Source organism: Cardiocondyla obscurior, linkage group LG03, assembly GCF_019399895.1.
Source record: "Cardiocondyla obscurior isolate alpha-2009 linkage group LG03, Cobs3.1, whole genome shotgun sequence".
NCBI lineage: Eukaryota > Metazoa > Arthropoda > Insecta > Hymenoptera > Formicidae > Cardiocondyla > Cardiocondyla obscurior.
The window spans coordinates 5,569,661-5,594,517 of NC_091866.1; the positions used below are offsets into that span (position 1 = coordinate 5,569,661).

Consider the following 24,857-nt stretch of genomic DNA (forward strand, 5'->3'; position numbering starts at 1 on the left):
AACTTTACTGTTGCACGATTATGACAGTCGTGGACGTGTAGAGATCGCTACGAGGTATCGAATATCACGTATTGTAATAAGACCCCGCGTTTTTAGTGCATTCCTCCGATCGATACTTCCCTCGCATCTGCTATAGAAATCGCGTATGGAATATGACCGCATAACGAACGCCGCGTACGATCGTAGGTGTGGCTGCGGAGTATCAACTGTGTCGGCGTATAGTTCGTATTTGGTTACGAATGAGAGGATAAGCGTATACGTGCTTCCACCACCTACGTGAACGCGATCGCACAATTCAGCACGTGGTCGTGCCTTACGTGCCTACGTCGTCTCGTCGAGATTCTCGTATCGACCCTCAGAAATTCCCGGTTTCTGCAAAAATTAATTGCAAGATAATCGCTGACGACGTTCGAATTACTTTCACGCCGGATGGGATCGTCGAAATTTGCAAAAGTCAGCCCGGGAAATAGCCGCGACGAAGCCGTAATTTCGCGAGAGAAATTAGACAAATGCGAATTGCGGCAAACGGGGAAAATACTCATCAGGGAAAAATCGCCTGGGCGGTCGTTAGCCGTTAGCGCTCCGCGCCGCGGCGGCTCCTATTCGGTTCTGCTTCCTTTCGCGTAATCATACGGCGGAGCGACCGTTATCACCGATCGCCGGAAGCAACGCGGCTCTTTTCCACGCGACACCCCCAAGAGGTGCCTTACCTAACGACCGACGACGCGTTCTCCACTTTAGGCCGCGCGGATGTTATCAGCCCGTCCCGCAACTCTTTCCCCGATGTTAACTCTTTTTTTCCGTTGCCGTATCTTACGGCGGAGTCACGCGATGCTTAGACCAGTCGCAAGTCGAGCACGTCGAGTCTCGATCAATTAAAAATTGTTTGTTTCTTGGAAGAAAAAAAAATATCTCGATGCAAAATTATTTTCTTTAAATTTGGATAGTAACTTTAATTATATATTACATATAAAAAATAATTCATATGTATATGTAAGCTAAGAATTAGAATTTCTAATGTGACTGTAAAAGAAGCAAATCTTTTATGCTGTTCTAGTACGCTCCGGTTTCGATCGCGCTTAATTTGGAACGATTTCTTTCGGGCTTCGAGATATGCACTTAAATTACTCAATTGACCGTCTTGTGCTAGCGCGATCGTCAAAAGCAAGGCTCATTTTTCGCCCCGTGTAATCGTGATAAAAGTATCGTCGCGGACGCATTAATGCAAGCGATAGAATCTGCAGCAACGTGATGCCGATTTAAATAAAAGCAGCGCGAACGTACGATGCAAGAGGTTTCTTCTATTTAACCGTAACGCTTCGACGAAGACTCTGGGGTTCCCCAAGAAAAATCGTAGCCGCAGTTATAGAGATCCCGTAGAATCGCATGCCAATTAACATTACGATACGCGATGCGTGCTTGACACCGTTAATCTTATGACTCTTAATTAAAGAGTCAATTAGTTCGGGAAAGACAATTAAGTCGTCCGCGTAAGCTTTTTTGTTCCGTTTGAAAAAAATAACCGCGATTCTTCTCGGGTAGTAAAAAAAAAAAAATTATAAATTAATTACAGATCTCTTTCCGCGTTTCGATGTGAAAGGCGCGGTTTAACGCGGCATGCAAAGCGCGGACGAGCGAAGCGCGATAAATAAATTACGAATATTACGAAGGCGAGTTTTATCTCGTATGCCGCGAAGTAAAACGGTCGTACAAACCGAACTTGTGGACAGGTGCAATTTTTCATCGGCACGTGGCACGCTTCATAGACTTTCATCTTAGCCCGAGCACCTCGATAATGAGCCGCAGCTTTAGCATGTAATCTCTGTCCGTAATTAACCGACCGATGCCCGCGCAAATGAGCGCAGTTGACTCGCTCGAGTGATCGCGAGGTAGATTTATTATTTGAATTTTTCCGTGGCGCCTATCGCTCAAGGATCTCAAGAACCGAAGGAAAAAAATCCAAGGATAACAATAAGAGCATATTAATTAGTCCCCGCGTAACGAATTTCGAGCCGAAACTGCAGCGAAAATATAGAATCAGCTTCGATCCTTGAAATCCGCGGCGGCTCGAGGAAATATATTTCTCGCGGGTGATATCTTGTTCCACGGGATGGATACTGCGGGATATGACATATTCGCAGGATTAATGTGCAAAATCAACGAAAGGACAGGCCGCCGCGCCGCGCGCCGATGATTTCAACGATCAGCAGCTGACGCAAATGCGTAACCGCGTGCACCGACTTGCAGTGTCATCGCATTCGCCGTTTTTACAACGATAACGGCAATCGCCGATTGATTACGTGACGTCGGAGCGAGGATCAGATTGGATTTTTTAAGGAACACGTGCACCAACGTTTCTCCGTGATTAGCGCATCTTCACGTAATAACGTCTCCCGATCTTGGCATTCTTCTTTCGTTAATAGAAACAGCGGCTCTTTCAAGGAATGCCGTTTATTAAATTCCCCTTCCGTTGAATATCTCGGCCGGACCGGAATTAAAATTAGCCTGAGCGATGCTTAATTGTGCCAAGTGTGAATGGAACGAGCTAATTGATATTCAGGCGCGCAAATTTATGCGCGTTCTCGCCCGCGAGCGTGTCGAAGTCGCGGCCTTGGAAACTTTCGATGGTCCAGCGGGATCACGGGATTTTCGAGCGATTTCGGAGTTCTATAATACGAACCGGCTGCCGGACAACGCGCCCCGTTATGTCGGGGAATGCAACGATTCACCGTGCACGGTCGCTTCGGCGTAACTTCTTCTTCGGTGCCGGTGTCGAGACCGTGTGGCGTGCTCGACGCAAATAAAAAAAAAAAAAAAAAATATGAAAAAAAAAAGAGATACCGGTACACGCGAGTGGCGTAATCGGAATCCCGACTTGGCGCGACGCGGAGATCAGGTCGGCCTTAATCTGATCTGTAGCGAAAGGACCGGCCGGAGATCTTCTTGCGCGACGTGTCGGTTTTCCGCATCCTTTCGCGGAAGTTCCGCGCGGTCTAACCGGGATCAATCGGGAGCTATCAGTTTATTACTTGATTAATCTTCTCGCGCGATTTAACGACCGTCAGCTGCGACTCGAGGGAAAAATAAACGGTGTTCCGGCACGATCTTCAGCGGGACGAATCCGATAAAGTAGACCGCGATCATACAGCCTGGTCCGCTTATTAACATGTTGTTATTAACATGTTACGTTGCGTAAGAGATGAGCGAGCGAGCGCTGTCACAGGTGTCAGGGGACAGAGGCAGATTAATTGCGGGCATTTTCTGTCACGCACATCCCATCCCGTTCTCGCGAATCGTGTCGCGGATTGACTGACGTCCGCCGCGTTTACAATGATAACCGACAAATATATAATATGTATAGCGCAAATATGATCAGTCGTTTGTCGTCACGCCCTGGTTCGCCAGAAAGCGGCCGTCCAACTGCAGATAAACCCCGATTTGTCGAAACGGACGAAAACAGTCGGAAGCAACGCTCGCGCTGCGAGCATTTGCATTCCCGCCCGAGCACAATTAACATCGCGCATTAATTATGTTAATTAATAACTGTATCGGTGGCCAGGAACATCGACGAGTACTCGGTCTCATGATCAACCTAGGGACTCTTCGACCAGGGAAATTATTCTTCGGCCCCTCGATTTTGTTCGCGGCGGGTGAAAGTGATTAATTCGTAAATTTTTCTAGTAAAATAAAATCTCTGATGAGATATAATCCAGGGAAACGGAATTAAATTCGTGCGACGGGTCGCTCAAAAGCCACGGTGAAGGGAAAGGCAAAGGGGGTTATCGCTATCATCGTTTTCATCCGCGAGATCCGCGAGCGACGCCGGATTTTCTATTTATGTCCAGCTCGAGAAGGTATCGAAATACGCAGATCGGTATCTGTACGAGCCCCGCACTCCGCAGAAGTCAGCCGGTCGGTCGAGTGAAAAACGGATGGGAGAGCAGCTGGACGTAACGCGCCGTCTTGAGGCCCCGCGGTCAAGAACCCTCCTCCTTCCCCTCTCCCGAAACACGTTGCAATCGCAAATAGACAATAATGATAGGCACAGACGCGTACGTGGGACTTTCGAATGTTCGATTTCATATTTTCTAAAAAGGCTCGCGTTATTAAAGAAAACTAGTAACGGATGATTGCAGGAGAAAGTGAAGAGAATTTCGATCGCTCGATCGTTGACCCTCGGAGTCTACGAATTTGAGGGCACGATTACAAGATTTTGCCGGACGTTAATTTAGGATCGAGCTCGGTCAAAGTCATCTAACAGCCTCTGTTAACGGCCTCTGGGTATTTGCGTAAATCTGAATGAATTAACCTTAAGAGCGCGCAGTTGACAATCCCAACGAGGAAGAGTCTGATCCCTCTTGCCTTCGCCGCGCGCCGCGTTCGGTGAAGGGTACAGACCTGAAGTCCGGGCCCCAAGCGGCGGCGGTCCGCGGGCACACACGCTCGTCTCGTCGTTCGGCTCGGTCGAGTCCGCCGCGTTGCGTCGGATCGCGCGATTCGCATTCGTTCGTCGACGTTCTCGCCAAGTTTTTCGCTTCGTTCGCTGCGCGTCGCCAGTGTTTCCTCGAGTGTTCGCCGCGTCTGTCCGGGGTCCACCTGTTGGACCTGCGTGACCCTCGTGCGAAGAAGAATAGAGACGGCGGTTTCCACGCCGCCCGTGATGCGGCTGCTGGTGGTCGCGACGTCGTCCTGCAGCGGTCTCGTGACTGAGGGGCACCATCTCGTCGCTCCGCGTTTCTCCTCGCGCCGCAGGGCGCTCTGTGGATCCCGACGAGGCGCGATCGATGCGCGCGAGTGAAACGTCGTTCTTGGTCGCTGTATTCCCGATCGCGGAATCGATCCGGATCCGCCCGTTTGCTGTGCCCTTTCCTCCCTCTCTCTTTTTCCCGTTTTTTTTTTTTATCTAGGTTCTTCCAGCGTCTTTCCAGGTTTTCCTCCGCGCCCACGAGTCGCCAAGGTAAATTCGCGCTCTTACTCGGGGTCTCCGTCATGGAAAATAATCGCCGACGGTGGAGAAAGAGAGATCACGGGGCCCCGTTTTCCCGTACCTTCTCGAGAGAGTCACAGTTCCCCCCCCGGAGCCGTACCGGTTCTTGGTGCTGTTGGTGCTCGCGCCTTCGTCCCCGCAAGCGGAGTTTTGTAATTGTCCGCACCCGGGCGGATTTTTTTTCACCCTCTTCTCGGTTTTGACAGCCGCGTTCGGTCGTGACAGGGAGGTTAGGGGAGGGGGGACCTGGTGGCTCGCCGCCACCACGACGAAGTCACGTTGCATTTCCGGGGATCTGGAATTCGATTCGAGGCGGCCTATATATCGGGAGTACTGTTATTATAATCGGCGAATCCGCGTATAACGGTGCACCCGCGAAAGGGCGCGAAAATTGGCGTGGGAAGCGGCGACGCCCCGTCACGGATATTCCGCTTGTGTCGCCACACGTTATTTAATCGGTCAGCCGACCGGTCTCGAAAAACTCAGAGATATCTCGCCTTTAGAAACCTGTTTTTTTTTTTTTTTTATCTATTTAATTATTTTCTTACAACGTCATATATCGTTTGTTTTTCCTCCTTCCTCTCTACCAACTTTAATTACGCATCCATCTCTTCGGAAAATGCAATTGTGACTGCGTAAAACAGATGTTAACTCTGGAATTATCTGACGATCGATATGAACGCAGGTTTGCGTAAAAATTCGATTGCGAAGAATGATAGAATATTTTTTGAACAGTTCCCCGTTTAATTTTTTTCCCTTGCTAATATAAATTTTTACAGTGGGTCTCCTTAAACTGTATTAATTGTATGCTAATTATTTAATTGCCAGGATCACCTTGGCGAGTCGGAATCATGCCTGCACCAAAAATGTCAGTGATCGGTGATTCCATCAGGCTGGTGCCTGCTGACAGTCCCGCTCTCTTCGAGTTGTCTGCATTAGGTTTTAGCAGCAGTGAAATTGACGTTAAAATTATAAGTGAGTGCAAATTTTTTAACTGTTTTAAGTGAATCGACTACCGGTTAACAAGTGTGTCTGACGCGTTTAATTAATTGCAGCGCCTTCGAAGAGACACATTCCTGCAAGAATCGACGAGGAGCCCGGACGTTCCGGGGAGTTTCGCGTCGAGTTCACGCCAACCGAGGTAGGCAGCCACCTCGTGGAAGTCAGCATCGCGGGACAAAAGCTACCGGCGGGACCGCTCGTCGCCAAGGTGTACAACAGCAGTTTAATTCAAGTTACTGATGTGCCTAGCGCCGTAGTTGGTCATGCCTGTCAATTTAGAGGTGAGATTTAGTGGTCACTCTTTACCGTCTCGCGTCTGCGAATGTATTTTTAAACCTGTAATATTTTTAGTGGATGCCAGCGCTGCTGGAGAAGGTCAATTAGAGATTTCCATAAACGAAGGAGAGGTGCCGAATCACGTTCAAGTAGTAGGCGGTGGCCGTTGCCTCGTGTCATTTACTCCAGAAGTCGCCAAACCACATTATATCGACATTAAGTTCAACGGAGAAGCAGTACGCGGGTGCCCTTTTGTCTGCAATGTGTCTGATACAAGTAGAGTCACGTTGAGTTTGAATCATTTAGAACTGATTCCAGTCGAGCAGCCTGCAAGCTTTCACATGGGAGTCGATGGAAGCGGCAGCGCTGAATTAGCAGTTTACGTAAGGGGTAAGTTACGCGGTTACAATAATGAAGATTAAATTATAACTTCCTTGATTCGACGTATTTCTGTATTTTTAGAAGAATATATATGTATCTAATAATTTGCTGAGTAATTATCTAAATTTTTTAACTTTGTTTTTTAGGACCAAACAGCGAGTTGCCAGTTAAAGTCACTGGTAACGTAAGTAGCGGTTTTACCGCAGAGTTTATACCGAAAGAAGTGGGAGTACATTCAATTAGCGTAGAATACAACGGTTATCCCGTGAATGGTACGCCGTTTTTGGCCAAAGCATTCAATGCAGATAAAGTGCTAATCGGCCCTGTTGCCAGAGGCAGCGTTGGTCAACCAACCCACTTTACTGGTAATAACATTAAGAATGTTAAATAAGTACTTTTTCTGAAATAAAATAATTTTAATGCCTTAAATTAAACTTGAGAATTTAATAAATGTAATTTTTTTTTTTACTAGTCGATGCAAGTCAAGCTGGCGAAGGAAATCTGGAGATCACGATATCGGCTCGCAGCCAAAACATACCAACTCAAGTAACGCCGCAAGGAAACGCGCGATTTTCCGTTAGCTTTGTGCCGTTCGAGGCATGCGAGCACGTTATCAATATTGCCTTCAATAAAAAAACCGTGCCTGGCTGCCCTATAGTGACAAGAGTAGGTGGCGACAGTCACGTAACTGTAAGTGGACAGGCATTAAGCAGCGCTGGATTAGGACGGCAAAGCTATCTAACCGTCAGTAACGTTGCCGGTAGCTTGGAAGACTTAGAAGTTAACGTTGAAGGTAATTATCATTTTATTGAAATTTATTTTAATATATGCACGAGTCACAAAGTGATTTTTGTTAGCATGTTATGTTTGCTTTATTTAAGACATTGTAAATAAATTATTTTAGCATCATTCTATAGGATAAGATTAATTTATTAATTAATTTTTTAATATGCAACGTGAATGCACATAAAATACACGCACTTGCACACGTATATATTTATTATTTTATATATAAATAACGTCACCAACAAAAATGCACAAAAGCATATATGTATTAATTCACCTTGTACGTAATATTAGAGAGATTTTTTGTTTTATTTTTAATGTCACGAATGTCGATGTAATTGTCATGCACTTGTACAGGATTGTTCATCTGTGTCTCGTTAATCTATAGCTTGAGAGCAATTCTCTCTCTCTCTTTGTTGCAGGTCGGCCAGCTTTCAGACTACGACATTACTAGACTTCTCAGAAACTAATCTCCCTTTTATCTTAATTTATGGATTAATGCACACGGTGGTGGGTTCCTAACTCAATTTTTTAAATATTTCTTTGCATTAAGGTAACCTAATTACTATTTTACTCACAAATTTCTTTTACATTTGTTTGGTTACCACTTGAGAGTATTACGAGCGCTTAATTTGGGTTTTGCTTAAATTGGGAATTGCGAAAGAGCTACGGAAGTCGTATTCTAATAATTCGTAATTACCCACTTTTCTTGCGTGCTTGAAAGGGGTATTTGACGAGTGTCAAAGCCATGCTCATGGTGCTATATTTACTTTAAGTTGTGTATAATCGTTAAACATCTCAATGCAAAGATGTATGAATTATACTTAGATTTCAATATGTAATGCCTTAACAAGTGCCAATATTTCTTCTCTACATACAAGTAGCATACATTTTTATATTGTCGCGTTTAATTTCATGAATGAACAATGCAATTATAAAAATTTTTTTTTTATAACATTTAGTACGTAATATTTTTAATGCATCTTCGTTCTGCCGCGGTTGCTATGCTCAGCCAAGCATGTTGGAAACGTATTAAAGAATAATCTTACATTAGTTCCCCCATGCGCGTTCGATCCAAGTTAAAACAAGCTAGATGTATAACGTACGTAAAAACGAGATATAACTTTCTCCCATTAGTTACAGTAACAATTTATTTATCGTAGCCATTTCTCACGCGTAGTCTGCTTTCTTTAACGTTGCTTGTTGCGAGTTTACATCATATATAACAATAGTGAGAGCGATCGGACTCGCGCAAGTCTCTTCGCTGGCCGCTCCGGTGACCCTGCGATCCACCCCAAAGTAGATGGCTGATTCTAAATGATATTAAACAACTAACCCGCCGGACTTGATAGGGCCCAATGGACAGGCCGTACCTGCTCAGGTCACTGACAACAAAGATACAACATGCAGCGTGGCGTTCACACCGAGAGTCGTCGGTGAGCACCGGATATCAGTGAACTATCGAAACATCCCAGTGGTCGGCAGTCCGTTCAGTTGTAAAGTGTACGATGTCGCCGCGATAAAAGTGAAGGACGCGAAACGTGGTGTCATTGGCATGCCTGTAACTTTCTTAGGTATCTTTTTTTTTTTTAATCACGGATTGCATTTGCGAAATAAGTTATACGCGCGCCAATTTATTTTACATATTTATTTTTTAATTTCAGTCGAGACTAGTCAGGCAGGACCAGGTAATCTGGAGGTTACTGTAAATGGTGGACGTGTACCGACATCGGCACAAGCACAAGGTCCTCACACGTACGCAATCTCGTTCACACCCCGAGAGCCGATTGCACACACAGTAGACTTGCGTTTCAACGGGGAGGACGTGCCTGGTAGTCCGTTCAGCTGTCAGGTACTTTATTTTTTGCTTTACATCGTAAATTCGTAAATTGAAGATGAAAGTATACTGTTATTTAAAATTAAAATGTTTATTGTAATTTTATACATTATGTAATGTAAGATGATCTAGATTTAATTCAGCATTATTCTATCGAACAAACTATACAGGTCAGTGATACGGCGAAAGTATTGGTGACCGAGGTGCTTGAGAAAGTGTCTGTGAATCGTGTCGCAACCTTCACAATAGAGGCCGATGTATCTCTCGGTACGCCTGTAGTCGAAGTGCTCTCTCCTACCAGAGAGAGTTTATCAGTACACGTTAAACAGAACAGTAATGGCACTTACACTGCTGGATTTACTCCAAAGGATGTTGGTACGTAAATTAAGTGAACATTGTTACAGAAACTATTGCACAGTTATATAAAATTTATTATTTATAATATAGGTGATCATAGTGTCGAAGTAAAACTTAGTGGATCCCACGTGGAAGGTAGTCCATTTCTCGTCAAAGCATATAACGCTGATAAAGTCAAAGTGACTGATATAAATAGCGGAGTCGTTGGAAAACCAATATTTTTCAGCAGTAAGATTATTTTCTTTAAGTATCTTAATAATTCGGACCAATACTGTATAAAACGTATAATAATTTTATTCTAGTAAATGCCAGCCAAGCCGGAGCTGGAAATCTGGAAATCATAGTCGCAGTGAATGGCAAAAATGTCCCAAATTACGTGCAAAGCGAAGGCAATGCAAAGTTTAGAGTTAATTTCAAGCCACAAGAAGCCGCTGTACATAGCCTCAGTGTTCGTTTCAATGGAGAACCAGTTCCAGGTAACGATAAAACTTATGTAGATTTTAAATTTGATTAACCGTATATCTCATTTTTACATTTACATTTACATAGAAGAAACTATGCACGTGCTATTTTTCAAGAGATTTGCGCGTCATTACATTCGAACATATTAATTCCTAATTAAAATTATATACTTATATAATTTTATTTCGGCGGAATTAAAATTATATATTTTTTATATTACGAAATGTTTAATCTTAATTTTTTCAGGTTCACCATTTAGCTGCAAAGTGATTGGTGCTGGTCAAACAACAATTTCCGGTCATAATTTGAAAATGGGCGCTGTAAAGCGATTAATGTCTTTTACTGTGGATCCACAGACGTCTTCCACGAATTGTGATGTTATTGCGACACCACCATCAGGTATCGCTTTACCCATCACCATTGAGCCCATCGATGGCAAATATAATGTTAGTTTTGTGCCTACGGAAGTTGGTAGACACAACATCAGCGTCTTAGTGGACGGAGACTCGATAAAAGGTTCTCCGTTTGCTTGCAACATTTACGACGTGACTAAGGTAAATTTCGAATTATGTGAATAAATATCTTGATATTATATTTAAACATTAAATGTTTTTTTGATATTAATTTCAATGTTATAATGATTACAGGTACACGTGTCCGGCCTCACCGAGGCGTTGCTTGGTCAAGCTACTACATTTACCGTTGATGCCGCAGAAGCTGGCGAAGGGACTCTGGAGTTGGTGGTGAGCACGGAAAATAATACTGTTAAAGCCGAGGTAGTAGCTTGCGCTCGTGGTCTTTACGATGTCACATTCGTACCACAAACGACGAGTGCACATTATGTTAATATCAGCTTTAATGATGACAATGTGCCAGGTTTGTAAAAAATTTTATTGATTAATATGAAATTTAATGTAAAATAAAGCTTCTGTTTTTTTTTTTTTTTTATATATATATATTAGGAAGCCCATTTAAATGTCCCGTGGTTAGTGGCATGTTACACGGTCCATCGATGGTTCGAGTCGGTAATACAGCATATATTGATCTGGATATGTCTGATTTAAATGGTCCTGTAGCAGCTGAAGTAACTGGTAAATTATTTGTATATAATTATTATACTTATATGTATTATTATATGTTTAAAAATCTTAAAATTATTTATAATTAATTTTTTTTTAGGCCCGGATGGAATAATTATTCCATCCACATTAACTAAATTATCGTCCAGTTTATATCGTGTGGAAGTTCGAACTCGGCAAGTAGGAACGTACAGTATAATATTCAACGAAGGACACAAGATGGTTAGTTCACAGACACTTCAAGCTTTTGATCCTAGCAAAGTTTCTATCAAAGAAATAGCGGATGTGGTGTGTCATCGACCAGGAACTATTTTAGGTAATTATTTAGGTGTTTAAATTTTAATAATAGATTTAGTTAATTTTTTTTTTACTTTAATAAATTTTAATTTATTTCTAAAATACGAAATATATTTTAATTTTTTATATAGTTGTTGCATCAAAAGAAGCTGGTCCCGGAAAGTTGTCTGTCAACGTGCGCGCCGGTGGTGCGGATGTCGATTGTTTGGTGAGAGAAAGAGAAAACGGTGTATATGAGATTGTGTTCCATCCTACGCGAGCCGCGCCTCATAGAGTTCATATAAAATACAACGAAGTTCACATTCCTGGTATTGTATTTTTACATTTCTTTAATGGCATTATTATATTAAAGTATATTAACATAAAGACTTTAATTATAAATTATATATTTTTATTTATAAATTTTATAATGTACAAAGGAAGTCCATTGGATGTAACGGTACGTGGTCCTACGGGAGGACGGGAAGTGACGGCAACGGGATTAGGCCTGTATCAATCGTGCGTTGGAAAAGTAACATCCTTTACGATCGAAACCCTTGGACGTCCTGGGAAAGAATTTGATGTCGTAATTAGCGGTCCGCAAGGTAACGCCGTACCCGTACGTTGTTATCAGCATCGCGACGGTAACCTACTTGCGGAATTCACGACGAATAGCGTTGGTAAGATTAGAGGATTAGAGGACCGTAACATTTGACTGCTTTGAAGAAAAATATTAAATAAATTATTGTTGAATTATCAGGCACATATAAAATCGATGTATTGCATGGAGCAAAACCGGTATTGGGCTCGCCATTCTTCTGTCAAGCCTTCGACGCCGCTAAGGTTAAGCTTCAAGAATTAGGTCCCATGACGATTTCTGTTCACGACCACATCGCATTTAAACGTAAGTAATAGCTAAAGTGCATGACATGAATTTTTTTAAATTTATAATTAATACATTAGTGAAATTAAACATGAAAGCAGATATTTTTACAATTAAAAAAACTTTATGGATATAGTAACTTGCGAAATAAAAACACTACATTTTTTTATTATTAATAAAAATTTAAAGTAAATAATTAAAATAAATTTTAATTAAATTTTAAATAAATTTTAATTATTTTACAAGAGAATTAATGTAATTTTCAAAGCATGTAATATTACTATATTAATAACAAATTTTTAAGGCTTGTATGATTCATTTATCAATTTTTTTGTTAGCGTGCAAATAAGATTAATTTCACGCGAAGAAAGTCTTGGCGTAACCTACATTAAGTGATACGATCGGAATTAAGCTATCGGCATTTAAAGAAAAGTTCATGTTAACTGCTAAGTAATCGTTTAGATTGGAACGTGAACGTGTAAAGGAATCATATCGCACTCACTTGAAACACAAATGTATTTCTGCGGTGTGGCCAGCGTGCTTATGTAAATGTACCGCGTGCGTATAGGCGGGAGAAAGTAGAGAACGTTTTCTAGTGCACTAACTATGCAGCTATGTTTCAAGGCCGCATATAGGATACAGTCGCAACAGACAACTCAAACGTATACGTAGACTACTTTCAAATAGTCTTACGTTATACGCATAATGAACAGTCACGATAGACATCGCGCGCGGTACAATACCAATTGAAAAGCGCGAGCACTTGCTTGTTCAGCGACGACGGACGTAAAAATCGCGAATAATCTTTACGCAATTCGTTGAACGATTACAGTGATGAAAGCCGACGCCGGCACGTCTGATCTGGATGTCACGGCGACGAGCCCATCGGGCCAGGAAATTCCGTTGCAGGTCACTCCGCTCAACGACGGCGCTGAGATGATCGAGTTTTCACCCAGTGTGCCTGGCACTTACATGATTAACGTTACTTACGGTAATTACGTCTGAGCGTAAAGAGTTGATTTTTGAAGGCAGTTTTTTAATATTTATAATTGATAACGATAGGTGGGTGTCCCGTGCCTGGAAGTCCAGTGGTATGCACCGTCGACGCGGTCGGACAAGCTCGCGCGAAAGGTGAAGGATTACTTAGCGGTCATGTGGGTAAACCGGCGCACTTCATCGTCACCGGTACGAGAAGTCCGCCAGCAGTTCAGGTACGCGATGTACTATGGAAATTTTTTTGTTTGATTATGTGCAGAAAGTACAGGATTTTAATCTAATCGCATCGCAGGTGGACGGTCCAGACAGTGTTTCTAAGGCCACCATTGAAGCTGGCGCTAATCCTGGCACTTGGAACGTGTCTTACGTACCAAATGAAATCGGAGTGTTTGACGTGAGGGTCGTCTCCGCCGGACAACAGCTGCCGGGATCTCCGTGGCATCCAAAGATCATTGACACGCGAAATCTTCGCGTTATCGGTAAACAATTAAATCTGAATTCAGTGCTCCAGAATATTTGTATTGAACTTTAAAGATTTATTCGTAATTAATTATAGGTGGTTGGTCCGCTGTATGCGACGATATTGGTCGTTTGAAAATACATCCGTCGAATAAAATCAGCTTCGACACTGCGGAGGCCGGACCTGGTGAAATTAGTGGAACTGTCGGCGATCATCCTCTCACTTTTGAAATGACATCTAGCAACAGGCTGAAACTTGTTCCCCCTCAGATGAGCAATGGTGAACATCGCTTGGAAATACTGTTTAATGGTACACCATTTCCCGGTGCACCGAAACTTGCTCTCGTGCAGGATTTGGAGGTAAAATTTTTTATTAATCATAAATCTGGTTTTTTTTTTTGCAATTTTTAATTGCATATTTCACTGCAAATATATTTAATTTTTTTTTAGCCGCCAGTGCAGGATACGAGCCGAGTATTATTAAAAGGACGAGGATTAACGTCGGCCAAGTGCGGCGAAGAAGTCAGTTTTACCATAGACGGTTCTCAAGCCGGTAACGGAACTCCGAAAGTGCAACTGTTTTCACCTACCAACGAACTTAACGTCATGTTACAACATTTGGGTAAGAAAAAAAAGATAAATCTACAAACAGAGATAAAAGAAAGCACTAAATGTTCTTTGGTTGAAAATAGGCGATAGCGTTTACCGTGCAAGTTATATACCACTAACTCCGGATCCGCTCTTAATGACCGTGTCGTGGAACGGAAGGCAATTAAAGGGCTGCCCATTACAAATTAATGTTACGAGCGCGGCTGATGCGTCTAGAGTTATTTGTTCCGGGGATGGATTAAAGCACGGTGTCGTCGGGCAGGAAATCAGAAGTTTTATCGATACCAGAAGAGCTGGACCAGGTAAAAATCCGTTTCAAACTTATGAGAAATTATTACTTTCAATACTTTTTTTTTTTTTTTTAATTGAAAATTTCTTTTACAGGTGAGTTAACGGCGCATTGCGTTGGTCCACATAAAGTAGCGTATTGCGAACTATATGATCATGGTGATGCCACGTTTACTTTGAACGTGAAGCCTCAGGAGGCGGGACGACATGCACTGACGATCAAATACGCTGGAGAACACGTTCCTGGTTCTCCATTTACGTTACGCGTCTCTGGCGCTCCAGATGCTTCAAAGGTATTTTAATATTTCTAAAGTATAAAAAAATAAAAATGTTTAAATAAAATTTTAGTATGTTTTTTAATTTATTTGTTAATTAATAAAATTTAATGCACCAAAATATTTATTAAAAGAGTAATTAAATCATTAAATCGAATATTAGGTTCGCGTTTATGGACCAGGAATTGAGCACGGTGTCCTAGCGACTTTCCAGTCGCGATTTATTTGCGACACGCGAGGTGCCGGCGCCGGTCAACTTACAGTGAGAGTACGTGGACCTAAAGGTGCGTTCAGGGTGGAAATGCAACGAGAAACTCAAAAGGATCGAATCATTCTTTGTCGATACGATCCGACGGAACCCGGGGACTACAGAGTAGAAGTTCGTTGGGCCGGTGTCTTGGTGCCAGGTTCTCCGTTTCCCGTTAAAATAGTCGATACGCAAGACGAATTACTAATGCTCACACAGGTAAAAAATTACATATAATGAAAACGAATATTATGATTTAATTGTGTGCAATTACTTTGATAAAATATATAATTAGATGTTATAAAGCGATATATATAAAATTAATGAGTATACTATCATTTAAATGTACGTATGATTATTATTTAATAATGAATATTATACAAAAAAGATATTAAAATAAGTTCCGTAATGTGTATGAACGTATACAATTTCAGGGCGGAGATAATTATTCGACAGGCCATCATACTATCACATCGTGGCGTGGATCGCAAGCTATATTATAGAAACGCCGCAGCTAACATTGTTATTATATTTTGTATGAACTAATATATTCGATAATATATGGTAATTATCGTAACTTATGTGCAAACGTTTCCAGTTTCCAATAAACACAAGGATTCCGATAAATATGAACATTTATTCTTTTTATTTTTTTCAAGTTGTACATTTATGTGAGAAAAAAAAACTATGTACAGATACTTCGTTTTGCAATAAGTATTTTTCTAATCTTTATCGTTTCTTTTTCATTTCTAGTTTACTGAGATCTCGGAAGATTTCTTTCTTTTCCTGCTTTTGCTTCTTCATCTTCCGATCTTCTTCTTGTGCAACTTTTGCCTGATACATCGTTATCCTTTTCGTCATAGCTTCCTTCTCCTGTTTTTGTTTTCGAGAGTAATTCGTTCTGATCATTCTCATCATACGCGCGATTTTCTCTTCTTGGGGTTCGCGTACGACGGCGACTCTGCCTTGTTTAAATTTGGGCTTACGCAAATGCGGCACGGGTTCGAGTTTAGGCTTGTCTCTGTATGGCAGCTCCTTCTGCAATTTACGTGGGATAAAGAGTGGTCTAAATACTTTGACGTCACGTTCAATTGGCGTGTACATAGAGTCTTTTTTGGGATCGGCATGAATATTTCTCTCTCGTTTCAACTGACCCGTAGTCTTCATGCCGCGCCATCGATTTTTCTCTGCCGGTGGTAACAGCAACGATGTCACCGGATTGTAGAAGCGCGGCACGTCGATCTTATACCATGTTCTGCAAAATACTATGTCGCTCAACATTATCTTATCCTCAAACGTGGCACGGAAACAACCTTCTGGCCTTGAAGCAGCTTTTTTTATTTGACCGCGAATACCCGAAACTGTTTTAATTCGAGCACCTTCGAACTTTGCAACTTCAATCGCACTATTGAACATATCTTTGATAAACGCGGTCTTGCGGTAGATTTTCATTGGTACGCCGGTGAGCTTGAGCTTCTTCACCACTTGTGTAGTTTTGTCTAATTCTACGATCGAGCCGGTTGCCGCAATGCGAAAACCTGGCTCTCTACTTGCGACGTCCTGCACAGCAAGAACGCCGGTACCCTGTGGAGTTATTGGGCCCCAAAAATGACCCATACATGCCACATGCTCCGGCGTGTATTTCAGCATCCGTTGGCGTAAATTGTCTTCCAGTTTGGAATAAATGGGAAGGGATTGAAATCGACGCCAGCCTATGGAAAATATAAGCGGGTCACGGCTTTTCAAAATCCTTGAGTACCATCGATGCTTCTTAATCCGCGTTTGCACGTAGCCGATGTTCTCTTCACCGTGCAATAGGCCGCCAATGATGATCGGATACGTTGGATCGAAGTGTGTTACTAGCTCGCACGGCACTGCCTCGATTTCCACCCGCACATACATGCCGGGACGGTAGCCTTCTAACTGAACCCTGAGATCGTCATTCAGTCCTTCAAATTCTGACTTATTAATGCCCGCTTGTCTCTCTACCTCGGCTTTTAGTTCGTCATAATAAGTTTTATTTTCTGTATTATCATATTCTGCATCGAATTGCTCTTTCAACTTTTTTTTCCTTTCCATGAGCTTCTTCTTCTCCTCCATTTCGTCCTCCACCTCTTTAGAAATCGCGTCTTTTGTTTTATGTTTCTCTCCGGTTTCTAAATCTTCGAAGTCGCCGTACAGTTCCTCGTCGTCGAGTTTCAAAAGTTCCTCGGCATCCTCCGATTCCTTCCATTTACCTGTTACAAAACGATTGATCAACAACGCCTTGTTCGCCTCTTCCAGCCAATCGCGCGGATTCTCCAATGTAAAAAACACAGATTCGTCCTGGTTCTGATTTTCTCGCTCAAATATTTTTTGTGTTTGCTGCTCTTGTACCACGCGGAATATTCCACCGATATTTTCGCCGGGTTTCTCGTCCTCCTTGTCCTCTTTTTCTTCCATCATATTACTTTTATCAAATACTCCGTAAACCAGCTTCATTAAATTCTTGTTATTTCGCTGGCGATCTACAAAAGATTCCCTTGCTTTCTCAATTAAATTTCTCCGCCATTTAAATTCATCCGCGACTTCTTCTTCGCTCTCATCCGTCTTGATATCTTTCTTCTCATATTCTTGCTCGTCTTCTTCTTCTTCGCTCGCATAATTTTCGAAATCGCTGGCTCGATCTGCATCGTCCATCTCTAATCCCGCGCGCGAGTCTTCGTCACTGAGCTCATCGAAGCTTTCATTGTCAGCGTTTTGATTTACACTTTTCTTTGTTGTCTCTAAAAAATTCAGTGCTTCTGAAATTTTATTTTTTATTAATTTATCTGATTCCTTACTCAAAGAATGGTATACTCTTGCATTTTCTTGTGGAACATCTATTATCTTATTACTCCTTAACTCAGATTTATCAACATCTATATCATTTTCAATAGTAGAATTAATCGAATCTTTTATCTTTTTACTTTGTACATGTAAATCTTCCTCCGTGCTTTTCCTTTTAACGCCTGTTCCATTAGAACTTTCCAAAGTCTCCTCGTCACTCAAGTCATTTATATCATCATTTTCATCCATGTTAGAATCATTATCATCATCACTTACTTCGTCACTCTCTTCATCTTTCGTTGAATTATTATACTCGTCGTTCAAGATATTTTCTACTTTCGCTTCGTCTTTAAATATCACTTTTCGTCGAATTCTTTCGTTTTCTGTTACCAATTGACCTGTATAAGGAACCATACTTTCGTGTACGTCCTGTGACTTTATCGGCGCGGCGTCACTGAATAATTTAAGCTCGCTGTGCTGCAATTTTTGATCCAGTGTTTTCTGCGTATCCATTAAAGCACCTGCTAAACCTGTATCCTCTTCTTTAAACGAATGGCTGCCTCCCAGTTCCACGTAAACTGCGTCTTTGTCATAAACTATGCCACCCACGCCGGAAAACGGTGCATAAATTAACCGTTCCTTTTCCACCAAAGCTCGCTTTTTAATTTGTTCTGGAAGCGGACAAGGATCCGGCAGAAAGTTTACATCTTTAATTTTCATGTCACCGCACCCGGGTATATGAATGGACGTCTCCTTGTTTAAAGGTATCCCTCTGACGTATCTGGAAAAATTATTAGTTAAATTTAATTGTTAATTAAAATGTAAGAAAATTAAATTTATTCATACGCATACCCATATAAACTGATATTTCTATCAACTTTTGGATTTTTTCTGATCAATTCTGGGGACGTCAGATCCTCCAGTCTATCGGCGAGTATATACGGATGGGTGGTGCGCCAATTTAAAGGCCGGAATTTCATAACCGATATGAATCGCGCCAAATTCTTTATCTCTGTGCGGAGATACTCGTCGTGTAACATTCCAGAAAGATAAAACAATTTTGCACCGGCGTATACTTCTGTCCAAAAACGATGCTTCAATGTCTTCTTGGTTTTTCTCATCTGCCTCGCATTCTTTATCAGATCTAAATGAGTAAGAACTCCCATAACTCTGGGCATACCGTGTACTTGGCATATATTTAAAAACTCAAATATTTCCATCTCAAATCCAAAGGAGGCATCCACAAGCAGCAGCACTAAGTCGGCTACTTTGGCGACGTCGATCATGCTATTTATGTCGTTGCTACATTCCATGAAGGTGATTCTACGTTTTTTGCCCGACACAACGGTAACTGGACCCAGGATGTTGGTCAACGGTTGCCTGACGTAACTCTTAATTAAGCATTGAATGACTAACGACTTTCCTACTTTTGGTGGACCTACCACGGCTACTAAAACTGGAGGTGGTTCTAGAGGAGTTCTATCAACTAAAGGTATATGCTGCTTTTTGGTCTCAATGTCCTGTTTTCGTCTGAATCTTCTCTCCGCCTTAATAGCCGAATGAAAAGTGAACGCCTTTGGATTCTTCTGCTTGTCCGACAATTCCTGCACGTGCTCCTTTTTGGCTTTTTTCTTTTCAGCTTTGCGGCCCGCATTGCGGTCTCTGTGACTTTTGTGCTTTACCGTTTCGTCCATCGTCGACGACATGCTGATCCCTTTTTATTTCCTTTTATTTTATTACTGTCAAATAAAAATTGCAATATATTATTTTAATAATGAAACATTACTACGGATCAACAAGTTTCTAACCTGGAGTCACCGACACGTGGCTACTATTTCTACGTTACAATTACTTTTGACAAACATTTCGTAGTATTACTTTTATAATATCTATTGAAATTTTTAATTAACAAAAATATTAACGTAGAAGGCAGTTGGCAGTAAAGATTATAATTAACAATTATATACGTAACGCACGTGAGCACATTTGTCTGACTTGTAACCAGAAAGAAGTTACACATAACTTCTTTCTGTGTATTTGCCGCGACGGTAGCGCCGGGAGCATTTGGTAGACGGATTTTTGGTGGAACTACTAAAATCGATGCTGATATATATATGTCACCATCGATTTTGGTAGTTGCAAAATATTCCGTTTACCGAATGGTCCTGGCGTTACCGTCGCGGCAAATACATCGAGAAGGGTTAGAAAGATCGATGTATTTGCGGCGACGGTCATGTATTTTCCACATACTCTAATCTTAAAATCTTTTTGCTAAGAAAATAATATAATTTCTCTCTGATTTCTGCACGCCACCGACGCGACGTTCCGCAACGCGTTTCCCGCAACGCGTTTGCACTTAAATTCCGGCAACTGACCCTTTGAAGCGTTTAAACAACGGCCCAGGTGACCGAAAACTTTACGTCCAGGTAAAATAAATCAGACAAGTAATTTATTAATTTTTTTAAATGCAAAGCACAAAATAGGCTTTCTACATATTATACGCTTTTATTAAAAATAATTGACGAAGTCCGGCTTTCTTACGCGCAATTACCTGTTCTTTTTTAATATGCCACCGGTTCTTTTATTTATAATCCTCTCCTACGAGTATAATTTAGGAAGAGGAAAAAAAAAGTCTTTGCAGTTTAACGCTCCGCGCACGTGTGTGCACGCTCGCGGATCGATTATTGTTATTTTTCGTCATACGTGCAACCCACATGCAATGGTACGCCTCACATGCTCCAGATCGCCGCGTAATGCAACGCGAACGTAACGTGCTTCTTTGCTTGTACCCCGGCAGGAAATTGTCACGGCAGAGGTAACGAGTACGCGCGGAGCCCTTTCGGAGCCGAACAATGTGGTGCGGCGATTGGAAAGTCATCGATCATGTATCCTAATTCGCACGGTGCCGTGCGTGATATTGTAAAATTTCCGACGATGATCGATCGTCCTCGAAACTCCCAGGAGAACTCCGCCGGAGATCGCCAGCTGATCGTACTCGGCGAGGTACGGTACGCGATCGCGATAACGAGATAAAAATTCTATAAACGGAATGTGGTTTTTTTTTTCGATAACGTGGGTAGGAAATGGGTTTCGTGGCGATCGCGACGAAACGCCGGTTTCATCGGCGCGATTTAAATTGATAGGAGCATTAAATACTAAAGTAACTAAAGTGTCAGCAATAATGCTATTAACGTCGAGATATGTATTATACTCACATTAATGTAAACGCAACAAATGAATAAAGAAATACATATATTTACAAAGTAGTAAAATTCTTTATTATATAATCCTGAATTTAAAATAGTGAAAGTATTACAATTCTAAAATTAATATAATTAAAAGAAAATTAATTATTTGCGTAAGTAAAATGTAGTTATAAAATACGCCAGTTGCGAATCTCCCATATGTCTGCACGATGGTTCGCCAAAGTCTTATTGAGACACGCCAAAAAAAAGATATATATTATATGTATATCGGGGTAGTTCTCCGCTTAATGAACCTCTCATGTCCGGTTTTGCGCATTGCAGTTTCGGTCTGTCAAGTCGGACTGACAGCTGTCACCTTTTAAAACTGTAAGCAAAAAAAGTAGTTTAATATACGAGCATACATACGCGTCGCGCACTTGTCTCGCAATTGAACCGCCTTGAACCGCGACGAATCGCCATGACGACTGGGGTGGCGACTTTCGAACGGGAATGTAATTTAAGGGTGCATTTAAATTTAATCGAACGCCGCCCGAGAGCACCGCGTTACTTTCCCTAAACGTGCGCCTTTTTTTTCAGCGGAGATTGCACACGTGTGTGCTTTTATTACGATGGGAACTTTGGGAAATTGTAACAAATGGATCATAAATTTGCTTCAAAAAAAAAAAAAAAAAAGAAGAAGTATGTATATTCTCTGTTTCGATTTTAGTAAAGTATAACTTTTGTTAGAAGAGCCGTTTAATTGATTAATAAGTGCTCTTTACTTAATTTTAAAGATTAAGCGTTTAGCGATATTACATAGAGTTAGATATATCAATTTAGAAGGCACAAAATCAATAGCGCGATAATCGAAAGCGATTAATTTAATGTCAAGTGCGAATGTGACTTGCCGGTGGCTGATGAATCCTTCAAAGGGCGCAAGGGACGCAGATGGTGCTCGACGTCATGATTTGACAAAATCGGGAGAATCCCGCGACCCTATGTCCTGGTAATTGGGAAACAAAGATGCCTCATCCGATCTCATTACACGCGTGTCGATTCACTGAAATAAAATTAGAAATACATTAATAAAAAATTCGTGGGCAGTCAAACACAGAAATGTATTTTATCTAAATAATGATAAACTTTCAATCTGCAATTAATAATTTAACGAGCCAGCGGCTGACGAAATAACGCGCCTCGAAGCTCTGGCAATTAGCGAGCACAGGATTAACGCGTTAAGTCGACGAAATAAGAGACGTACGCGTGCGAAGGCGATAAATCCCTTCGAGTTTTCCCCGGTCTCGCGACGCGCTGCAGACGCAGCATCCAGCCGCCACGGTAGTAGATTTACGAGGGCAAACATCGGCCGGATAATGCAAACGCTTCATAATCGATAACATCCCGACCCGTCGTCGCGCAGCTCCGTAACGTGATCGGTGATAAATTCATATTTCCAATCGGTCACCGATCCGCGGCCGGCGATCAACAAATCGTAAAAGCGAACGACCGTCGTTTCTGAGCGGGCCGCGTGCGCGGGACAATGTTCGCCAATTATCGGACGATTGTCGGCGGCCGCCAACTGTCGCCGGCGGCCGGCCAAGTTGTCGGGGGAGTGACTGACCATTGGCTTCTGGTCGGGCCCGTCGTTAATTTTTGCCGACCGGATAACTGCTGGTCCATCCGGACGCGCTTTGCGCTTTACTATTTCCGCGTGACGCAAAGTTGCGAGACACTTTAAAGCGAACGCGAATCCGACGCCTTTCAATTGCGACCGCTCGCGATTAATTACATAGAATCCTATTTGTAAAAAATTTACTTTATATATTAAAATTTATATTTAAAAACTAGTTTAAGTGTTTAAAGAGCACAGATAGGAATGTAGGAAAAATTACTTTCCAGAGTAGATAGCATAAAAAATTAATTATCCACAGAAAAAAATTAAATCGTAAAATAAAAAGAAAAAATGTGCGCGTCAATTGCAAGCGTTCGTCAAAATTAATGGAACGGAAGTTGTTCGCTTTCGATGAATAATTGCGAAGGGAAAAGGGAGAAACGGGAAATGAGAAAAAGACAAGTTTGGCCGATGCCGCGGAAATTCTAATATCGTTGCAATCGCGATCGACCGTGACCGGGCAAGAGCAAATATATCGCCGCGGTCCATCCCGTATCAATCGTGCCCGGTGTTTTTCTAAGAACACATCCGCTCTTGCTCGCCGACCGGCGACGAGAGAGAGCCACGAATACGTAATTTTATGCGTGTTTGCTTTACGCATGGGGGACGCCGCTCGTTCTGTATGACGTTGGCACGGAGATGTCCTTACTCCCTCCCGCCGTTGGTGCGCGGCCGCTTGTTTGTCCAGAAGATGGACTGACCAGCGGCTAAATCCACTCGACATCACCGCGCGTATATATGCATGATCGAAACGAAATTATGAATAAATATTTGCCGATAGAAAGTACCGGGCTTACCGCCAGATCGCCTCCAAAATCGCAAAACGTTGAAATCGATCGCTCGTCGAGTGTACATTTTTTTGCTTTAATTTCTGGCGCTCTTCCTTTTATTCATCTCGCAACAAATACAATTTTTTACGGTCGCGGAAAAGTTTCCGAAGGGTTTTCAGAGGTTTCTCGATACCTGTTTCCCGTTTCTCAGGCGCTCTGGGCTTCTCAGCGGCAGCGTCAGGTGTAATTTCGGGTTCCCACCTAATGACGTTAACCCGCGGCACAAACAGCGATCTTACAATGGGACGGAAAAAAAAAATGCGCGGATATCGTTGGAGCATCAAGGGTACGGCCCGGTTCCCTCGAAGAGCAACGCGGACGCGCGCGTGTACGCAAACACCTCGATTTGCGCCACGTGTCTTGGCGTGTAAAAGTCGCGTGCGGTCCGGAAGTACGAGGACGGATACTCCGACCTTACTCACGCGCGAGTCCCGTAATACGGAGTCATTGGAGTCGTAACCTGCGTGGTGCTTAATGATCCCGATGACTCACAGACGGAAGTCTTTTTTTTATTCTCACATCGAACCGTTTTCATTTTTTTTTTTTTTTACATATATAGGAACCGAATGCTTTAAAAACGTGTCGTCGAGAGCCAAAAATCGCATTTAAATAAAAATGAAAGTCTAAGGAGGGTCTCGCATCGAGATTCAACTCGAGCATTTGAATTTACGTGAGCTTTTCATAAAATGTATGCGAGAACCGGACGTCTTCTATCTCGCGCTTCTTCTCCGGCGACGGGCATCGAAGGGTCCACGCGGAATAAGGGTGGCCTCACTTCTCGTGAGTTCAGAGCGACGAAGATCGGTGGGACGTAGCGTAAAAAAGAGAAAAAAGACGGGCACGCGATCCACTTTTTGTATTTCTCCCTTCCGCTCGTCTCCTTTTTGCCTCTCTCGCGCCCTTGATCGCGCGATGACGTGTGCTGGACGTACGTTTATACGCGCGCACGCGACGCGACGGCATGTCCCGCGACACCCCGCCGCGATCATCGTCGCGTGCAATTCTTTCGCATGCAATTGCCAAGGGAGACGAGTCGATCTTTGTGCGCGAGACGCGACGTTAATCCGCATCGACTTTACGACCCGCTCGCGTGCGCGATCCAGCGGAAGATCGAAACTTTTCGGCAAACACCCTCGCGTCTCGCAAGGGCGAGAACGTCGCG

At 42.4% G+C, this 24,857-nt stretch overlaps 2 protein-coding genes across 5 annotated transcripts in view; one reads left to right on the plus strand and one right to left on the minus strand.

Moving 5' to 3' along the window:
* Nucleotides 1–15,833, plus strand: part of Jbug (filamin-type immunoglobulin domains fbug) — a 28,473-nt gene extending 12,640 nt beyond the window's left edge. The window contains exons 1-27 of one of the 4 annotated variants that reach the window (XM_070674895.1): nucleotides 4,530–4,957; nucleotides 5,816–5,962; nucleotides 6,043–6,270; nucleotides 6,341–6,655; nucleotides 6,793–7,011; nucleotides 7,119–7,439; nucleotides 8,785–9,006; nucleotides 9,097–9,284; nucleotides 9,440–9,644; nucleotides 9,717–9,854; nucleotides 9,929–10,102; nucleotides 10,335–10,642; nucleotides 10,736–10,964; nucleotides 11,051–11,179; nucleotides 11,268–11,483; nucleotides 11,596–11,772; nucleotides 11,884–12,123; nucleotides 12,204–12,347; nucleotides 13,159–13,317; nucleotides 13,389–13,537; nucleotides 13,615–13,801; nucleotides 13,879–14,141; nucleotides 14,232–14,403; nucleotides 14,474–14,692; nucleotides 14,775–14,971; nucleotides 15,117–15,419; nucleotides 15,635–15,833. In XM_070674895.1, the coding sequence (XP_070530996.1) occupies nucleotides 5,839–5,962; nucleotides 6,043–6,270; nucleotides 6,341–6,655; nucleotides 6,793–7,011; nucleotides 7,119–7,439; nucleotides 8,785–9,006; nucleotides 9,097–9,284; nucleotides 9,440–9,644; nucleotides 9,717–9,854; nucleotides 9,929–10,102; nucleotides 10,335–10,642; nucleotides 10,736–10,964; nucleotides 11,051–11,179; nucleotides 11,268–11,483; nucleotides 11,596–11,772; nucleotides 11,884–12,123; nucleotides 12,204–12,347; nucleotides 13,159–13,317; nucleotides 13,389–13,537; nucleotides 13,615–13,801; nucleotides 13,879–14,141; nucleotides 14,232–14,403; nucleotides 14,474–14,692; nucleotides 14,775–14,971; nucleotides 15,117–15,419; nucleotides 15,635–15,703 (5,295 nt within the window). In that variant the 5' untranslated portion in view covers nucleotides 4,530–4,957; nucleotides 5,816–5,838 and the 3' untranslated portion in view covers nucleotides 15,704–15,833. Of the gene's footprint in view, nucleotides 1–4,529; nucleotides 4,958–5,815; nucleotides 5,963–6,042; nucleotides 6,271–6,340; nucleotides 6,656–6,792; nucleotides 7,012–7,118; nucleotides 7,440–7,854; nucleotides 9,007–9,096; nucleotides 9,285–9,439; nucleotides 9,645–9,716; nucleotides 9,855–9,928; nucleotides 10,103–10,334; nucleotides 10,643–10,735; nucleotides 10,965–11,050; nucleotides 11,180–11,267; nucleotides 11,484–11,595; nucleotides 11,773–11,883; nucleotides 12,124–12,203; nucleotides 12,348–13,158; nucleotides 13,318–13,388; nucleotides 13,538–13,614; nucleotides 13,802–13,878; nucleotides 14,142–14,231; nucleotides 14,404–14,473; nucleotides 14,693–14,774; nucleotides 14,972–15,116; nucleotides 15,420–15,634 lie in introns of those variants that run through there. The other 3 variants (XM_070674894.1, XR_011547734.1, XM_070674896.1) reach the window with 3 other exon arrangements.
* LOC139113623 (ribosome biogenesis protein BMS1 homolog) lies at nucleotides 15,438–20,019 on the minus strand. Its single transcript, XM_070674905.1, has 3 exons — nucleotides 19,817–20,019; nucleotides 18,861–19,747; nucleotides 15,438–18,789 (listed from the first exon to the last, which is right to left on the minus strand). The coding sequence occupies exons 2-3, from the start codon at nucleotides 19,712–19,714 to the stop codon at nucleotides 15,930–15,932; spliced, it is 3,714 nt and encodes a 1,237-aa protein (XP_070531006.1). The 5' UTR covers nucleotides 19,715–19,747; nucleotides 19,817–20,019; the 3' UTR covers nucleotides 15,438–15,929.
* Between the last annotated feature and the right edge of the window lie 4,838 nt (nucleotides 20,020–24,857).

Excerpts from the sequence above, each read along its gene's own strand:
- LOC139113623 (XM_070674905.1), bottom strand. The coding sequence starts at position 19,714 with ATGTCGTCGACGATGGACGAAACGGTAAAGCACAAAAGTCACAGAGAC. Across the intron at positions 18,790-18,860 it reads AGAAATATCAGTTTATATGG|ATACGTCAGAGGGATACCTT; the intron begins GTATGCGTATGA and ends TAATTTTTCCAG.